Source organism: Rhincodon typus, chromosome 7 (assembly GCF_021869965.1).
Source record: "Rhincodon typus isolate 14 chromosome 7, sRhiTyp1.1, whole genome shotgun sequence".
Taxonomy (NCBI): Eukaryota; Metazoa; Chordata; class Chondrichthyes; order Orectolobiformes; family Rhincodontidae; genus Rhincodon; species Rhincodon typus.
In genome coordinates, this window is record NC_063338.1 from 78,684,658 (window position 1) to 78,701,226 (window position 16,569).

At 41.4% G+C, this 16,569-nt stretch overlaps 1 protein-coding gene and 1 long non-coding RNA gene across 5 annotated transcripts in view; one reads left to right on the top strand and one right to left on the bottom strand.

Moving 5' to 3' along the window:
• LOC125483571 overlaps window positions 1–2,679 on the bottom strand; it is a 15,669-nt gene extending 12,990 nt beyond the window's left edge. The window contains exon 1 of the long non-coding RNA XR_007262521.1: window positions 2,535–2,679. This is a non-coding gene — a long non-coding RNA (uncharacterized LOC125483571). The remainder of the gene's footprint in view (window positions 1–2,534) is intronic.
• LOC109913150 (ly6/PLAUR domain-containing protein 6) overlaps window positions 1–16,569 on the top strand; it is a 311,436-nt gene that overhangs the window by 174,235 nt on the left and 120,632 nt on the right. Inside the window, exon 3 of one of the 4 annotated variants that reach the window (XM_020512627.2) lies at window positions 12,776–12,957. The exons of the other annotated variants lie outside the window; for them this stretch is intronic. Within the exon in view, the coding sequence (XP_020368216.2) occupies window positions 12,840–12,957 (118 nt within the window). The 5' untranslated portion in view covers window positions 12,776–12,839. The remainder of the gene's footprint in view (window positions 1–12,775; window positions 12,958–16,569) is intronic. 4 annotated transcript variants of the gene reach the window in all.

Sequence of the window (16,569 nt, forward strand, 5' to 3'; positions counted from 1 at the left end):
ACAATGCATGTTAGGTGTGAGGCCTTGTTTAGAATCTGTTTGTGTTTTAGTTTGGAGTCAGACTGGTTTTATTTCTAAAGTAGGAATTTATAAAACGCAACATTGACTGACTGTCTATAAATTGTGTGCTTTTTGAACAAAATAGAATGAATCTGCAAATACAAATTCACCCCATAGATTTACGTGTGTGTGTGTGTGTGTGTGTGTGTGTGAGTGTATACTGTGGGGGGGAATCAGTTGTAGTGCGACATGAACTCAAGATCCCAGTTGAGGCTGTCCTCATGGGCACTGAACTTGGCTATCAGCCTCTGCTCGGCGACTCTGCATTGTTGTGTATCCTGAAGTCCGTGTTCGAGTACGTTTATCCTAAGATTCGAGACCGAATGTCCTTGACCGCTGAAGTGTTCGCCTACTGGGAGGGAACATCCCTGCCTGGTGATTGTTGCACAGTGTCCATTCATAGTTGTTGTAGCGTCTGCATGGTTTTGCCAATATACCATGCTTCGGGGCATCCTTGCCTGCAGCGTATGAGATAGACAGTGTTGGCCGGGTCACATGAGTATCTGTCGTGTATGTGATGGGTGGTGTTCCCATGTGTGGTGGTAGTGTCCGTGTCAATGATCCGACATATCTTGCAGAGGTTACCATGACAGGATTGTATGGTGTTGTGGTCAATGTTGTCCTGAAAGCTGGGCAGTTTGCAGTGAGTAATGGCCTGTTTAAGGTTTGGCGGTTGTTTGAAGGCGAGAAGTGGAGGCGTGGGGAAGATCTTGGCGAGCTGCTCATTGTCATCGACAATGTTTTGAAGGCTGCAAAGAACATGGCGTAGTTTCTCCTCTCCCGGGAAGTACTCGACGACGAAGGGTACCCTGTAGACGTATCCCATATCTGTCTTCTGAGGAGGTCATTTTGGTTTTGCACTGTGGCACGTCAGAATTGGCAATCGATGAGTTGAGCATTGCATCCTGTTCTTATTAGAGTGTCCTTTGACACCTTCAGGTGTCTGTCTCGTTCCTCCTCGTCCGAACAGATTCTCTGTATGCGTAGGGGATGCTTATAATTTATTTCTGACTTTTTCCTTCATGGAATATTTCATAAAACTGATTTCCTTTTAACAACAAATTTAGGAAAATAATATTGATATTTATTCTGTAATTACTGCTCTAAATTTCTCTGCCGCTTCACAGTCTTCTCCTTTGAAACCTTGCCATAAAACACATCTTTTGACCAGTCTTTAGTCACTCCTTCTAATTACTTCTCTGTCTTGGCAACCAACTCTGGTTAATCATACCTTTATTCCTTGGAACACATTGAAGTCACTACATAAGTATACAATTTTGTTGGTAATGTATAATTTAAAACTTAAGTAATAGCAGCAGTAATGAAGATTAACTCAAATGTTTAATGTAACAACATAAGCATTCTACGAAAGGTATTCAATATTATGTGATTTAATATTTAAAAATACACATACTTAACGTGATGAAATGTTGCCTCAAAATGTGAAGTTTTGAACAAATATATCATTTAATAAATGATTACATTTGCACAATCATCTTCTAATAAATATTTTAAGTTTGACATGAGTTTTGATGTGATAATTTATCACCTTTTGAGAGATAAGATAAGCCTAGTAGCTAAAAACAATTACTTTACAGATTTGCTGTTTGTTTTTGTTTGGTTTGTTTTCAAAAGTTTACCTAGATCTCCAGACAAAGATATACATTTTCAGAGTTATGGTAATTTTGTTTCCACTATTTAGTGATTTACCATCTGAAAACCAAAATAAACTGGAATAGGTAGGCTTGAAGCAACCCAAAAATGTAAATGTTCTTAAGTAAGTTGTCACTCTATGGAACAGATCATCTGATATTCTGTAGTATCAGTTTTTCTGATAATAATTTCTGAATACTCTTTCTCATAATATGGGTGACTTGTCATACATTTGTCGAAATAAGAATATATGCATGTGATTTGAAACTTCATTATTTATGACAACATTTCTTACTTCCAATGATTCTTAATTCAGTATTGTGACAATACTTAATAATTTCAGTTATAACACAGTTTCCCGTTATGTCATCCTCAGACTGGTATTTTTTATTACAAAAGAAAATTAAGGCCAGTTTTAGGGCCCAGGTCTTACTTGCCTGTGCACATTGTTTAAGGAGCATTTTTGTACTGATTTAATGCTCTCCCATTTTCATAGTCAAATAAAGATGTAGTAGGGTGGGATCCTTGTTTGACTTACTTAGGATGGTTTTGACTAAAGCACGTATATACTTGTCACGGAGTGTCCTTGTTAATAGTAATGTCCCTATTAACATTGGGTATGGCTGCTGGGTTGCTTTGAAATGGTAGCGATAGTTTAACAGGTACCTTAGAGAGCCTGTAATTCCTCCACCCAGTCAAAGTGAACAGTATGTTGTCATTCTGGTGGTAAATTATTGTTGTGAATGACACAAAGAAAGACCCACCAAGATTTTAATTTATCTGTTACAAGCACTACACGAAAGCACAAATTCCAATCTTACCCTAGTCCCTGACTCCAGACTGCTGAGTGACTCACTGCATCACGTTACCCTTAACAGACCAAAATTCATCAAGGTAAATGGTTGCTTCATTCCTTTGTGTGTCCAGGTAAAGCAGAGGTACTTCTCCGGGCTGCATAAATGATGGTGTCCCTCCTGCCCCAGAATGCCTCTCTCCTTCTTGCCAGACTAACTTGGGGAACCATTCTCTCCACACTTTATTGGATGCCAGCTGGTGGTCAACAGCTACCTGGGAGGCCAAATATATTGCCTTATTTGTCTAAAAAACAGTGAGAAGGTGAGAGAGTACATTTTACTATCCATTCTGTACTTCAAAACTCCTTCTCAACTTTGCTGTTTTAGTTGCTGATGTATCATTAACTTTAATAGTCTTCATACATAAACATCCAGAAAATATCCCAAATACTTGATTAATAGGCTTTGCTGAATGCTTTCTCACGTTCTATTCCTATGCAGTTGACCTTTTATAGCAAAAGAATAACTTTTTCAACTAACCTATTAGTGATTAACCGGGGTTCTCATTAAGTTAAGCCCTGATAGGTTCCCAAGGACATTGAGGTGTACTTGCAGGGAAAAGGTGTCATGTAACACATCAATTGTTAAATCATCGCAATCCGCAATGATAGCTCACCATGATCTAAAGGATGTTGTTTGAATGTTCTCAGGAGTCAAGGAGATATATTCCCACTTTTTCCTGAAACTGGTCACTTTTCTTCTCCTTTACAGCCTCTTCCCAACAGTTAGAAATCACATGACACTAGGTTATAACCCAACAGGTTTATTTGAAAACACAAGTTTTCGGAGCCTCAGTCCTTCTGCAGGTGTTAGTCCCTGAAGAAGCACTGAGGCTACAAAAGCTTGTGTTTTCAAATAAACCTGTTGGACTATAATGTGGTGTCGTGTGATTTCTGATCTTGCCCACCCCAGTCCAATACCAGCACCTCCACATCATGGCTTCCCGAGTTAATATCACCAGCAATATAAGGTGGATGATAACGTGGGATTGCACCGTTTTAAGGAATCTTCTGGTTTGGGCCTTCATTCTGTGTTAGGATTGATTTTCTGGCCTCTCCATCCCTGTTTGCTAGTGGTTGGTGGTACACTTCGGACATTTAGTTGGCAGCTTTGTGCAATTTCTGAGCCATGCACTGAAACATCAGAAAATCCTGCACAATGTGAGCCCAAGTTTCTCTGAGCACTGCAAGCATTCAGTCTCATTGACAAGAGTACAAAGCTGTATTAGGGTGAAAATAAGTTACCGATTTGACATCTTTTTATAAACTGGATCTTTGAATAATCAATCCTGAAAATACCATCTTAAAGAATGAGAAATTCACCTGATATAATTGACAAAAACTAACTACATCTGCAAACCATGTTGATTTTACAAGGTGCTATTATTTTAGTACAAAATAAGTTGACCGCAATTATTATCAATAGCAACATTTTGAAATGTCCAAGTGGTTTATGATATGCATTTAAAGTTTGACAGGAGAACAAAGTCATGTTAGCTAAATGAGTCTGAACATGAAACCAACACAGTTTCTGTTCCAGTTGATAATATTGTTGGCTGCAGATCTCTTCTTATTGACTCTAATCACAGGGAATTCCAAGTCCAAGCATAACACCACCACATAGGATACTTATTCAAGCCAATTTCTGACTCAGACTATATCTATCAGGAACCCTCCATGCTGCATATTTATATTTGGTTCAACAATGTGGTTGTGAGTTGTTGCTTATCCACTGAAGTCAAATTCTGACATTTTTCTGCACAACAAGTATAGAAGCACTCCTTTTGTCCTCAGAGCCAAGTTCTCATTGTTCTGAAGTTGTATTTTAGATTTACATTGCATGTTTTTGACCTCTCTTGTTACAGTACATCTTGTAACAGTTTCTGTGTGGTCACCAGGTTATTTTCCAGTCTTGCTTCAATGAAGTAATGATTATGAATCCTTTTATATGTATATTATTATGTACCAAGAATATGGCACGCAGCTGCTAAAGATTGTCAACCATATGTTACAACAAAGTTAATCAATTGCAAACTGCAAACAGTATACACAACAAACACATATCACCAGTGATTCTAAGTCCTCAATCTCTTTAATTTCAAGAGTAAAAAGCCTCTGAAACTATTCTATAGTGTTTATGTTATGTGCAGAGCTTTATTTAAAAATGATTGTTTAATTACTCACTAGTTCTGTATGTAATCACCGCCCAACACCTACTATTTTCCGCATAATTACCCTCTAATATTATCTCCATGCAGTCTTGCCAGATATCTTTTATTCTCCAGACAGATGCACCAGAAAACCATTATTCTGCATCCTGTCCACATTATTAATCTTTATACAGTGGATCTACCATTATCAGTACGAATTTTATTTTCAATCCAATTAGAGTTGCTTGCAGGAGCATTTCCTCCGTGCTTCAAGTTAACAAAGTTGTATGAGGAGTGAATTCACAACATTGTTCCAGTTGATCATAGAATCCCTACAGTGTTGGAACAGGCCCTTCGTCCTAACAAGTCCACATCGACCCTCAGAGCATCCCACCCAGACCCATTATCCCTATAACCCACCTAATCTACATACCCCTGAACACAGTGGGCAATTTAGCATAGCTAATCCATCCTCATAATGATGTGCAAGGTAGGTGGATTGGCCATGCTAAATTGCCCATAGTGCCCAGGGATGTTTAGATTAGGTGGGTTATACATGGGAAATTGGGGGAATGGGTCTGGGTGAGATGCTCTTCGGAGGGGCGGTGTGGACTTGTTGGGCCAAATGGCCTGTTTCCACACTGTAGGGATTCTATGATTCTAACCTGCATATTTTTGAACTTTGGGAGGAAACCAGAGCACCCAGAGAAAACCCAAACAGACATGGGGAGAATGTGCAAACTCCACACAGACAGTCGCCTGAGGGTGGAATTGAACCCAGATTCCTGGCACTGTGAAGCAGCAGTGCTAACCACTGAGCCACCATGTCGCTCATTGCCATTGCTCATCCTTCATGACCAAATAAAACAGTTGGAATGTCCATCTCACTTTTTGGATGACTGAAATCCATATTTCCTCAGAATGAAGGTCTGCAGGTTGAACAATGGCCTCTGGATTCACCAGGCTGAGAATCTTGATCGTTCAAGTAGAACAGTCCTCAGTTGTGGTTACATTCAGCATCAGCAAAGTGGTGGATCTCAAGAGTTGGAGGTTTTTTTTAAAATGGGTTTTCTTATTTTAAACAACTTGTTCCCCCTAATGAATATCTATTTTCTATTGCTTTGGGGCTGCTTTTTAACAAAATATTTCTACTGCTGCACAGATTTTCACAAGATTGATTCCCTGTTGATGGCGTGCCCTTAAAGATCATAGACAGGGAAACAAAGTTAATGGATGGAACACCCACAGGAGTCTGAGCAGCATGGGCTGTGGCACTGTTTGTGTGAGAACTGGATGAGAAGTCTGGTGTGGCCCATCTCAACATTAGGCGCATCTCGCTCCATCTTTCATGTTTTTGACAAGCAGCGTGGAAGGTTTCTTGCTAAGCAACAGTGAGTTGTCAACGGAGGGAGATTATTGCTTATTAAAGGCCTTGTCAACAGCCCAACTCATTAATATTCAGCTTCCTATCTTATCAAACATGTCAAACAAGATGTTGAGAAAAACTGAACATGGAAACCAGAGTGGGTACCTGGTGACTTCAGCTCGCCACTTGCTGTGCAGGGTCTCCCTGTCTCTGAAGCCCAAACTGTAGCCCAGGGCATTATTCACAGACCCATGGTTATTGGCGTCCAGTGTTTGTCACCCTGTCTCAAGCATTTTGCAGTCTGTGAATAAAATCTCTCATTTGCAATTGTCGAATTGTTTGCCTGTATGTGATGTTCCCCTAATGGACAATGATGAGCTTTTGATCTGCAGTAGGTGCTGTGGACACAGTAACAGTGAATTAGAGGTTTTCAGACCAGATGTAGCTAAGGACTGGTTCGTTAGGTGGCCTGTTTGTTATTTGGCGACAAGGGTGAGAGAACGGAGGTGTAAGTGTTGGGGACTGTAAGCCATGCCACATATTTGCCAAGAGCAGCATGACTTTGTGGCTGCTGTACCATTCTGCTGCCAGTGAGGGGCAACACCAAATTGCCAGAGGCTTTTCAAAATGGCATGGGCACAAAAGATGCTGGTCTTTCAATGGAGTGGCGACTTGTTCTGGGAATAGCAAGTGGTAAGATAATGATAGAATCAAACTGAAGGGATACCATATGATGGGGTAGGTAATTCGTGCTTTTGGTAAGATATGGTGAGAGAACTTGCCAAGCCTCACAAGGAAGAATCCCTCTAAAGCACATGATACAAATCACACTTTGTCAAGATAAACATAAAATTCCGCGAAAAGTTTCAGGATAATGTTCTGATGAGAGATCAACTACCCAAAATGTTAACGTTGTTTCTCTTTCCATGAATGCTGCTGATCTGTTTAGTTTTTCATCTTGCTTTTATTTGTCATTGAGTCATACAGTGTGGATCCTTTGGTCCAACAAGTCCATGCCGAACATGTTCCCAAACTAAACCAGTTCCATCTCCCTGTACTTGGTCCAAACCCTTCCTATTCATGTACTTATCCAAATGTCTTTTAAATGTTGTAACTTTTCCTGCATCCACCACATTCTCTGGCAGCGCATTCCACACACAAATCGCGCTGTGTGTAAAAAAACTTATCGCTCGTGTCCTTTTTAAATCTTTCTCTTCTCATTTTAAAAATTTGCCCCCTAGTTTTGACCCTGCCATCTGATCCTGATTAGTTGTCTCAGAAAGTATTGCTGTAAAGTATTTCAGTTTCTTAATGTGTCATAAGTATGCTGTCCAGGTTTGCAGGCATAACATTGTTGGGACAGAAACTCTGTGTGTGCCTGATTCTCAGGCTGTTGCCTGTCTTGGGACCTGTGCAGAATTTGCCAAGAGTTCATCTGCCCTTGGTGATTCTGTGGGTTCCTTCTTTATTGATAATGAACCTCTCTCCAGAAGAAGGCAATGCCCAAAGTTACACAGACTGTTTTCCTCCTGATTCGTAACCGGGCCGGAGGATATTTCTGCCTAACATAATTCATTCTCATGCTTTCACATTTCTGCTGAGGAACTGGAAGAACACCCAGTTTGTGTTTTGATCCAGAACCGAAGGTCCAAGTATAAAGCTCAACAGATGAATGTGGGTAGAAGAGATTGTTTTTTATACACTGACCTCACTTTGAAAACTGGAGTATTATTCTTTTGGAAGGACTACAACTGTTCTACGCTTGAAAATAATTCCATTTGCACAAGCATAACATAGTCAAGGCCCGGTGTCACCTGAGCCTAGGTGCCAGCGGGGACTAGGGTTGGAAGGACTATTATTCTGAACTTTTTATTTTTCTAATTTATTCCTATGATCTGTAATGCTGGAATTTTAATTTCTTTATCTTTCCTTCCAACTTTTTCCCTAAGAAATTGTACTTAAGAATCTGTATCTAGGCACCTTTGTACCTAAGATGGCACCGTAAGTGGCAATTTATAAACTTTTCACTGTACTCATTTGTGTACATGTAACAATAAAGCTAATTCTAAATGCTGCAGTTTCTAAGTCTAGTTATTAAATATTTGATTAAGAAACTGGCAAAAGATTAAGGCTTATAGTGTAGAAAACTATTAAGGTTAAAAATGTAAAACATTAAACCATACAGAGAAGAAGATCCCAGGTTCAGCCTGCTATCTTTGATTAACAAAGAATCATACAGTTCATAAGAGGCCCTTTGGTCCATCGAGTCTGGACTACCAAAAGTAGACTAAATCTACACTAGTCCCACTCTCTAGCATTCGGTGCATAACTTTGGAATGTTATGACAGCTGATCTCAGCTGAGTGCACTTTGGATTTAAGTTTTTGGCAAAATTTCCTTGTCCGTCTATCAACAAAATCAGAAAGTCATTTCACGAAAAATTCCACTTCCCAGTATGACTAATAGCTCAAGATTATTATACCTGATGGTAAGCTGTCAATCATGTTTTTGATGGGGCATCTTTTATTGAGAAACAGGACCATGTTAGCATGGAGATTCCATTATCAGATGCACTCTGTGGCCAATAGTTGGTGGAGGTCTGTTACATCCCAAAGTAGATAATCTCCCAAAAAATTGAGCGTGCAGATCATTAAGTGCAAAAATGCTGTTTTGAAATGAGCATCCACAGTTTCAGGAGATTGGCTAAATCAATTACGTAGTGTGGTGCAGAAACTCACCAACAGTGTGCCTTCAATCCCAGTCTATCAAACCATGAGTGATATTTTTCGCACTGTGAAGACACGACAATGTCTCCCTCCTGGGAGAAGTAAGATCACATTCACTGGTACTGGAAAACAATTATTGTGATAGTAGGAACTGCCGATGCTGGAGAATCTGAGATAACAAGGTGTAGAGCTGGATGAACACAGCAGGCCAGGCAGCATCAGAGGAACAGGAAAGCTGACGTTTCGGGTCTGAGCCCTTCTTCAGAAATGGGGGAGGGGAAGTGGACTCTGCAATAAATAGACAGATGGGGGAAGGTGGATGGAAGGTGGATAAAGGAGCAGATAGGTGGAGAGGAGACAGACAGGTCAAGGAGGCAGGGATGGAGCCAGTAAAGGTGAGTGTAGGTGGGGAGTATGGATGGGGGTTGGTCAGTCAAGGGAAGACGGACAGGTCAAGGAGGCGGGGATGAGGCTAGTAGGTAAGAAGAGGGGGTGGGGGTGGTCAGTGAGGTAGGAGGAACGCATAGGTGGGAGAAAAGACGGGCAGGTCAAGGAAGCGGGGACGAGCTGGGCTGGTTTTGGGATGAGGTCAAGGGTGGGGAGATTTTGAAGCTTGTGAAGTCCACATTGAGACCATTGGGCTGCAGGGTTCCCAAGTGAAATATGAGGTGCTCTTCCTGCAGCAATTCTGATTTTAAAAAAATCAAAGTCTTCCTGTGCATTGTCTCTGTCCTGTTGAATATTTTGTCATAGTTAGCCTTGTAGAGGTTTGTTTTTGGTGAGCCCTTATCACCAAGATCTGTTTAAAATACTGGTGGTACTGTACAAGCTCATGTTCAGCGTACTGGAACCTGGCTGATTAGTAAAATGCCACATTTCAAATGACCAGCAGCAACACACAGTCAATGACTCCTTGCACACACTAGTAGCTACTGTTCACAGATTATCCCTCATGTCCGTAAAAAATTCCATATTGAGGAAAAAAGAAAACTTGCAAGTATGCAGTGTCTTTTACAATATTAGAGTGATGTCCTGTCAATGAAGTGCTTTTGAAGTGCAAACACATTCAGTGAAGTCTCAATAAATAGCAATGGAATCAATGACAGGATTAATTGTTTTAAGGTGTTAGTTGTGTAAGAAATGTCAGCCAGGACAACAGGGGAACTCCCTTACTCTTCTTCATATCTTCAAAAGAGAACATCTACATTCACCTGAGAGGGTATTGAGTACCTCAATTTATGGTCTCCTCTGAGAAATGACATCAGCAACAAGGCTGCACTCTCTAAACACAGATTATGAACTCAAATCTCCAGAGTAACTTAAACCCGTGGGTTCGAAAAATTGCTTTTGCACCATTGTACTGGCTAGGCTGTGATTTTGTGGGGAGCGAACAGACCTTGGGTTAATATTCCAGGGACATGCACTGTATCCACTTTGCAGCCAGTACAGACAAAGTGGGCCGAATGGTCTCCTTCTGTTCTATAACACTTTGTGATACTAGGTGAGTCAGGAGGAGGAAGGGGTTTCCAGTACAACAGGGAGGGTGCTGAGGAGAATGTGCAGTGTTTTTATGTGGTACCAGGTGAACCGTACTTGTTTGTCACATTGAGCTTTTCTGTTAAAAAAAATTACATTTTGTTGACAGCCTCCAATAATCACTTTAATAATTTGGTTAGGCCCAATGTCAATTAAGTCACCCTGATGTTGGCTGCATTCCAGGCAATACCAATTTCTGGTATGAAGTATAGGACTGACATATAGCACATTAGCAGATTCAAGGTGTCTGATGCCTGCTGAAAATAGTCACCATAGAGATATCTATAGAATGCCAAAAATTACAAGGTAACAGATAGGCTTCCAAAGCTGCTTGGGCATGGAAAGCTGGCCCCTTAGCTGGACCTTCATCCTTCCTAATGCCTGAAAATGGGTGTAATGAGAGGGAATTTCACCCCTAGGATATCTGTCCATAAATCACTGGTGCTGTCACAAGTCAATGCTCAAATTGTACACAGGAATGCATAAAAACCAATAGAATGTACTTGAACTCAGTTGGAAATACTTTCACCTCTAGGTCAGGAGGCTATGAGATCAAGTCCCATACCAGAAACTTAAGCGCATAATCTAATCTGACACTTGAGTGCAGCATTGAGGGAGTGCCTCATTTCTGAAGATGCTATCTTTCAAATGAGATGTTAAGTCCAGTCTCCATCTGCCTTTCATGTGAATAATAAAGGTCCCACAGCCCTTTTCAAAAGAAAGCAGTGAGTTTGCCTGGTGGTCCACTTAACGCTCCTCAATCGATTAATGCAGTAATTTATTTAATTGCTGCTCAGGAGATGTGCCTGCTGCGTCAACAAACTAACAGCAGTCATAGTGGTCCAAACATAATTAATTCGGTAAGATGACTAGATGCTATAAATGCAGTTATTTCTTTTTTGCTTTCTGTTAGTTGATCGCTATAAATCTAAGCAGTGCCTACTAATTGTATTCCTGCCAAGTAATTACATGCTGTCATTTCATTGAAGGTGTGTGAACAATTCTAAAAGGGTGTAGTTCATTTTCTGGAACATTTTCATTTGATAAAGTTGAACTGCTGAAGTTATTGGGTTTTCCCACCTGTTACATTGTATGTAGATGTTGGCAGGTCATAAAAGTTTTTACAAGGAATTTTTAAATTCTTTAGAAAATTACTTTTAAATTAAATATTAAAACCCAGTGCTTATCAAACGTAGACACTACTGGGTAAGCTGTACAAGTGGAAGAATGGGATCAGTAGATTTCCACCGTACAAGTTATTTTGTTTGAATAATAAATATTGACTTTTTCAACACTTGCGATGTTTAAAGCAGGGTCCATTGTTTATTCCTGATATGTGCTTCGGTACTTTTCTCTATCCCTTTTACTAAGAGGTTGACAGAACATAACACACCAAAGACAAACGCACACAGTCTGAGGTTTCCCTCTGACCTGCTAGTAATGTAATCTAACTGCAGACAGGAATGGAACGAATTATAGGGGTCAGTGGTGTGCCTGCATTAAGCCTTGCCCTGCTCACAAAGGGGTTTATAATTTGGGAGAATCGAGCTTTTATTAGGTGCACTGAGCTGGAAGGGAAAATATTTATAATAACGTTCTCCCCCATCAGGAAGCCAAAACCTTTTGTGTCCTCATCTGGTGATGGTAAAGAAAATATGTCCCCACGTTAATCATCTCAGACAAATGAGCAATTGTATCCTTTGCTTCATGAATTTGTCAGTTAATTTTATGGGCATGGTGGCAAAGCAAAGGCCACCACTTTTATAATAGTCTAAGTCTGAAGCAGCAGTGGACAGGGAGTTAGGGGAAAGCATGCTGTGGTACCCTACTGAGGCAAAGGTTCGGCTTGTAAAGGCTGGGAGGATTTGACATTTTCATACCTCAGCCAAAAGAAAAAGAGAATGTAACGAATCAAATTATTGGAAACAGTACCCTGAGGAAATTCCGGGTGGTGGGGTGGGGGGAGTCAACTAGGCTTTAGAGTTGACTGACAATTTTTCTGCAACTTTCTTTGTTGTTTTGCTGGCTGAATCATGCAGCTGCCTGAGATGAATCCTCCTCCCTCCCCCTTTCCACCCCAACCCCACCGTCTGCCCAACACCCCATCTGCCTCACTTGACCTGCTGCCAAGGAAGGAGAAATCGCTGGCACTGTTGTCAGTCAATTGCCAAAGAGAATTGGCTCGGTGGGTGTGATGTGCGGTTGGATGAAACAGAGTCCTTTATCCTTCGGCTAATGCAGAGGGATCCTCATCTGCTGCATGATAAATGTCTTGTACATGATGTTTGTTTTAAAAGCTGGGCTGGTGTGAGGGAGACAGACTGTGTGTGGGAAACACTGTAAGCTTGTCTGCATGTGCTGGGCAGTTGTTGACTAGCTACCATTCTTTTTATTTGGAGTGGGTCTCAGAAAACTCGCTGCTTTGTTTTTAGGTACTTTCTGCCAGGGAAGAAGGCATCTCATTGGATATCTGTATGCCCAAGCCTAAGACCAGCAATGGAAGCCCGGCCTGCCTCGGCCTGGGTCCTGCTGCTGAGCCTAATTGCTGACTGTCTAAAGCTGGTCCAACCTCGGGAGTTCACAGTGAAAGATATCATCTACCTCCATCCTTCAAGTAAGAAAAGATAAGGAGGGTTATGTATTTTTTTTATCATGTGGCTAATCTTGCAATAATTGGTGAATAACATAATGATATTTCAATTTTGAAGAAATGAGCAATGCCCATTACATGTTTGATCAAATAATTGCTATTTATGGTGCTGTGTTCTGACATCTGCAGTTTCTGATGACTAGATACAACCACACAAATATCTGTACTGGTGTATAATTTAAAGCATGCAATGACAAGTTAGAGGTGTGTTAGCCTCGGTTAATTGTTTGCAGATAGCAAGACAGGAGTCACAGGTAGATAAGATAGTGAATAAGGCGTTTGGTGGGCTTGCCTTTATTGGTCAGTGCATTGAGTACAGCAGAGGGAGGTCATGATGCATCTGTACAGGACATTCGTTAGGCCACTTTTGAAATATTGTGCCTAATTCTGGTCTCCCTGTTTTAGGAAAAGTGTTGTTAAACTTGAAAGGATGCTGAAAAGATTTACAAGACTGTTGCCAGGGTTGGAAGGCCTGAGCTATAGGGGGAGGCTGGGTAGGCTGGGGCAATTTTCTCTGGAGCATCGGAGGCTGAGGGGTGAACCTACGGAGGTTTATAAAATCCTGAGGGGCGTGGATAGGGTGAATAGCCAAGAGCTTTTTTTTCCCAGGGTAGGGGAGTCCAAAACTAGAGGACCTAGGGCTAAGAAGGGAGGGGAAAGATATAAAAGGGACTTAAGAGGCAATTTTTTTCTTGCAGATGTTGGTGCATATATGGAATAAACTGCCAGAGGAAGTGGTGGAAGCTGGTACAATTACAGCATTTAAAAGGCATTTGGATGGGTATATGAATAGGAAGGGTTTAGAGGGATAAGGGCCAAATGCTGGCGAATGGGACTAGATTAATTTAGGATACCTGGTTGGAATGGACGAGCTGGACCAAACAGCTTGTTTCCATAATGTACAACCCACGACTTTAAGATGTTCTTGTTTGCATTCAAAATTGCTCACAAGTTGTTTTACATCATTTCCATGTTGGTTGGAGAGATTAAAATATTTATTGCATGGCAATAATTCAAACTGAAAGAGCTTTGCTGCATTTGATGTGATGTTTCAATTCAGCAACCCTTAAGTTTCCATGTAGAGCTGACATAATAATAATCATCACAGAATCTGTACAGTGTGGAAACAGGCCCTTTGGCCCAACAAGTCCACACTGACCCTCAGAGCATCCCACCCAGACCCATCCCCCTAATCTACATATCCCTGAACACCACAGGCAATTTAGCATGACCAATCCACCTATCCTGCACATCTTTGGATTGTGGGAGGAAACCAGAGCACGTGGAGGAAACGCACGCAGACACAGGGATAATTTACAAACTCACACAGACAGTCACCTGAGAGTGGTATTGAACCTGTATCCCTGGTGCTGTGAGGCAGCAGTGCTAACCACTGAACCACCATGCCGTCCCAAATTGCTGTCTAAAATTAATCATGGTTACTGAATTGTGAGGTGACAAAGTCACAGAGCTTCCATTTTGAATAATTATAGGCATTAAGCAGATATTTGATGTCTTTTAGGACATTTTTGTTGTTCCAAAGACCTCTGTGCTTTGGAAAGTAGCCCAGAAATGATTGCAGTTTGTCCTCTAATTTGTCCAATCGCAGAAATTTCTTACTTAACATCTTAGATCCAGTTTTCAAAATGGTAAGGAGTGTAACATTAAACAATCAGACTTTTCCTTTGGTATGGATATATAAGTTTCGTTGAGTACTTTTGGCCATTTCTTGTCAGAAAATAAACACTCCAACTGTATAAATGTAAAAGAAATTTCAGTATAAATATAAAGACTCAGGAGCAAATGGTGTGGCATTGTTCACCAGCCACTTAGTTGAGAAAACCCAGCTTCATTGGCTGTTACTGACTTGCTGTGAGCAGTGGATGCTTCACCAGACATTACCAGTTTGTCGGCTTCCTTTTTTGGCATGGATTGGAGGTTTGAGTCGAAAGACATGCAGGGTATTCAGAAAGATATGGATTGGAGGAGAGTGGCTGGGTACTGTTTTTGGGGTCTATTTCTACGGAACTTGCTATGCTCGCGATGCTAGAGGAGGAGTGGCAGGTAAGGGCAATGGAGGTGGCGTGGTGGTGAGGAAGCTGGCTTGTGGTGAACGCCATGTTAAATGTATTGGCAAAGGGATTTCTATTGAGTTGCTTGTCATGTATCGCTGGGGATGTTATTGGGTATCCATCTAATGAGCTCCACATCAGTCCGCCACTGGGGCTGACTCGATGGAGAGAGCTGACTCTCATGTGTTGCACCATTCCACCAACCGTGAAGAAAAATTACAGAATGGTGCACTGACTACCAGATCTGGGGCACTGGGCCATCATCCCGACATAATTTGGGAATGGAATGTCAGATCCCCTGCAGGTCAGCAGCAGGTGAAAGGACCCCACAACGTTGGGAAGGCTTTTGCAGTGTCCACAGAGTGCATCTCAGTCCAGCAAAGTGGCAGCAAGGAAAGCAGAAACTGCAGCCCAACAATAAATCTGTCTCACCCTATTGACTCACTGTAGTTGTAAGAGGCGCCTGGGTCATTTGAGGAGGCATTGGCTTCATGACATTATTGCTGAACTGTTAATCCAGAGACCCAGGTAATGCTCTGGGGATCTGAGTTCAAATCCCACCATGGCAGAAGGTCGAATTTGAATTCAATCAAAAAAATCTGGAATTAAGAGTCTAATGATGACGATGAAACCATTGTTAATTGTCAAAAAAGCCCATCTGGTTCACTAATGTGCTTTAGGGAGGGAAGCTGCCAATCTTAGCCAGGGTCTGGCCTACACGTGACTCTAGACCCACAGCAATCTGGTTGATTCTTAACTGCCCTCTGGGCAATTAGCGATGGGCAATAAATGCTGGCCTTGCCAACAATGCCCTCATCCAGTGAATGAATGGAAAGAAAAGATGCTGGGGTACTGTTTGGGAGAAGTCTGAGTCCATCAGGTCAGACAAATGAAAACCACAGTAATTGATGTTTCTGTCTGTGGATGCAATGTCAGCTTCTTTGTTACGGAACTTCTCGTACCTGCAACCTGTGATATGCAGGTCATAGAACAGGAACACCCAGGCAAACGCTGTTATAGTGCACTTTGCAGCGTTAAAAAAGATACATGTTCCCTATTTTATCAGTAACGCTGTAAAAAAAACAGCATTGACCAAGTTGAAATGTTAATTGAGGAGTTACTGGATGAGCCAGTTAGTGTTACCAGCTTCTGCGTTGTGTCCTCTTGAGCTGGGCAGCTAATTCCTCAGATCCCATTGACACTCCCACTCTCATTCTGACCGATAGGAGATGTTTCTTTCTCGTGTGACCAGTCTTGAAAACTGTACAGCTATCTTATTCTCCTGGTTTAGCAATAAATATGCCAGCTGATAAAGTACAACCTTCAAATTTAAAGAACCACTTAGTAATGTGGCCACCTAGTAAGCCTAACAACTTTCTAATCAAGAGACAGTAGGAACTGCAAATGCTGGAGAATCTGAGATAACAAGGTGTAGAGCTGGATGAACACAGCAGGCCAAGCAGCATCAAAGGAGCAGGAAGGCTGACGTTTCAGGCCTAGACCC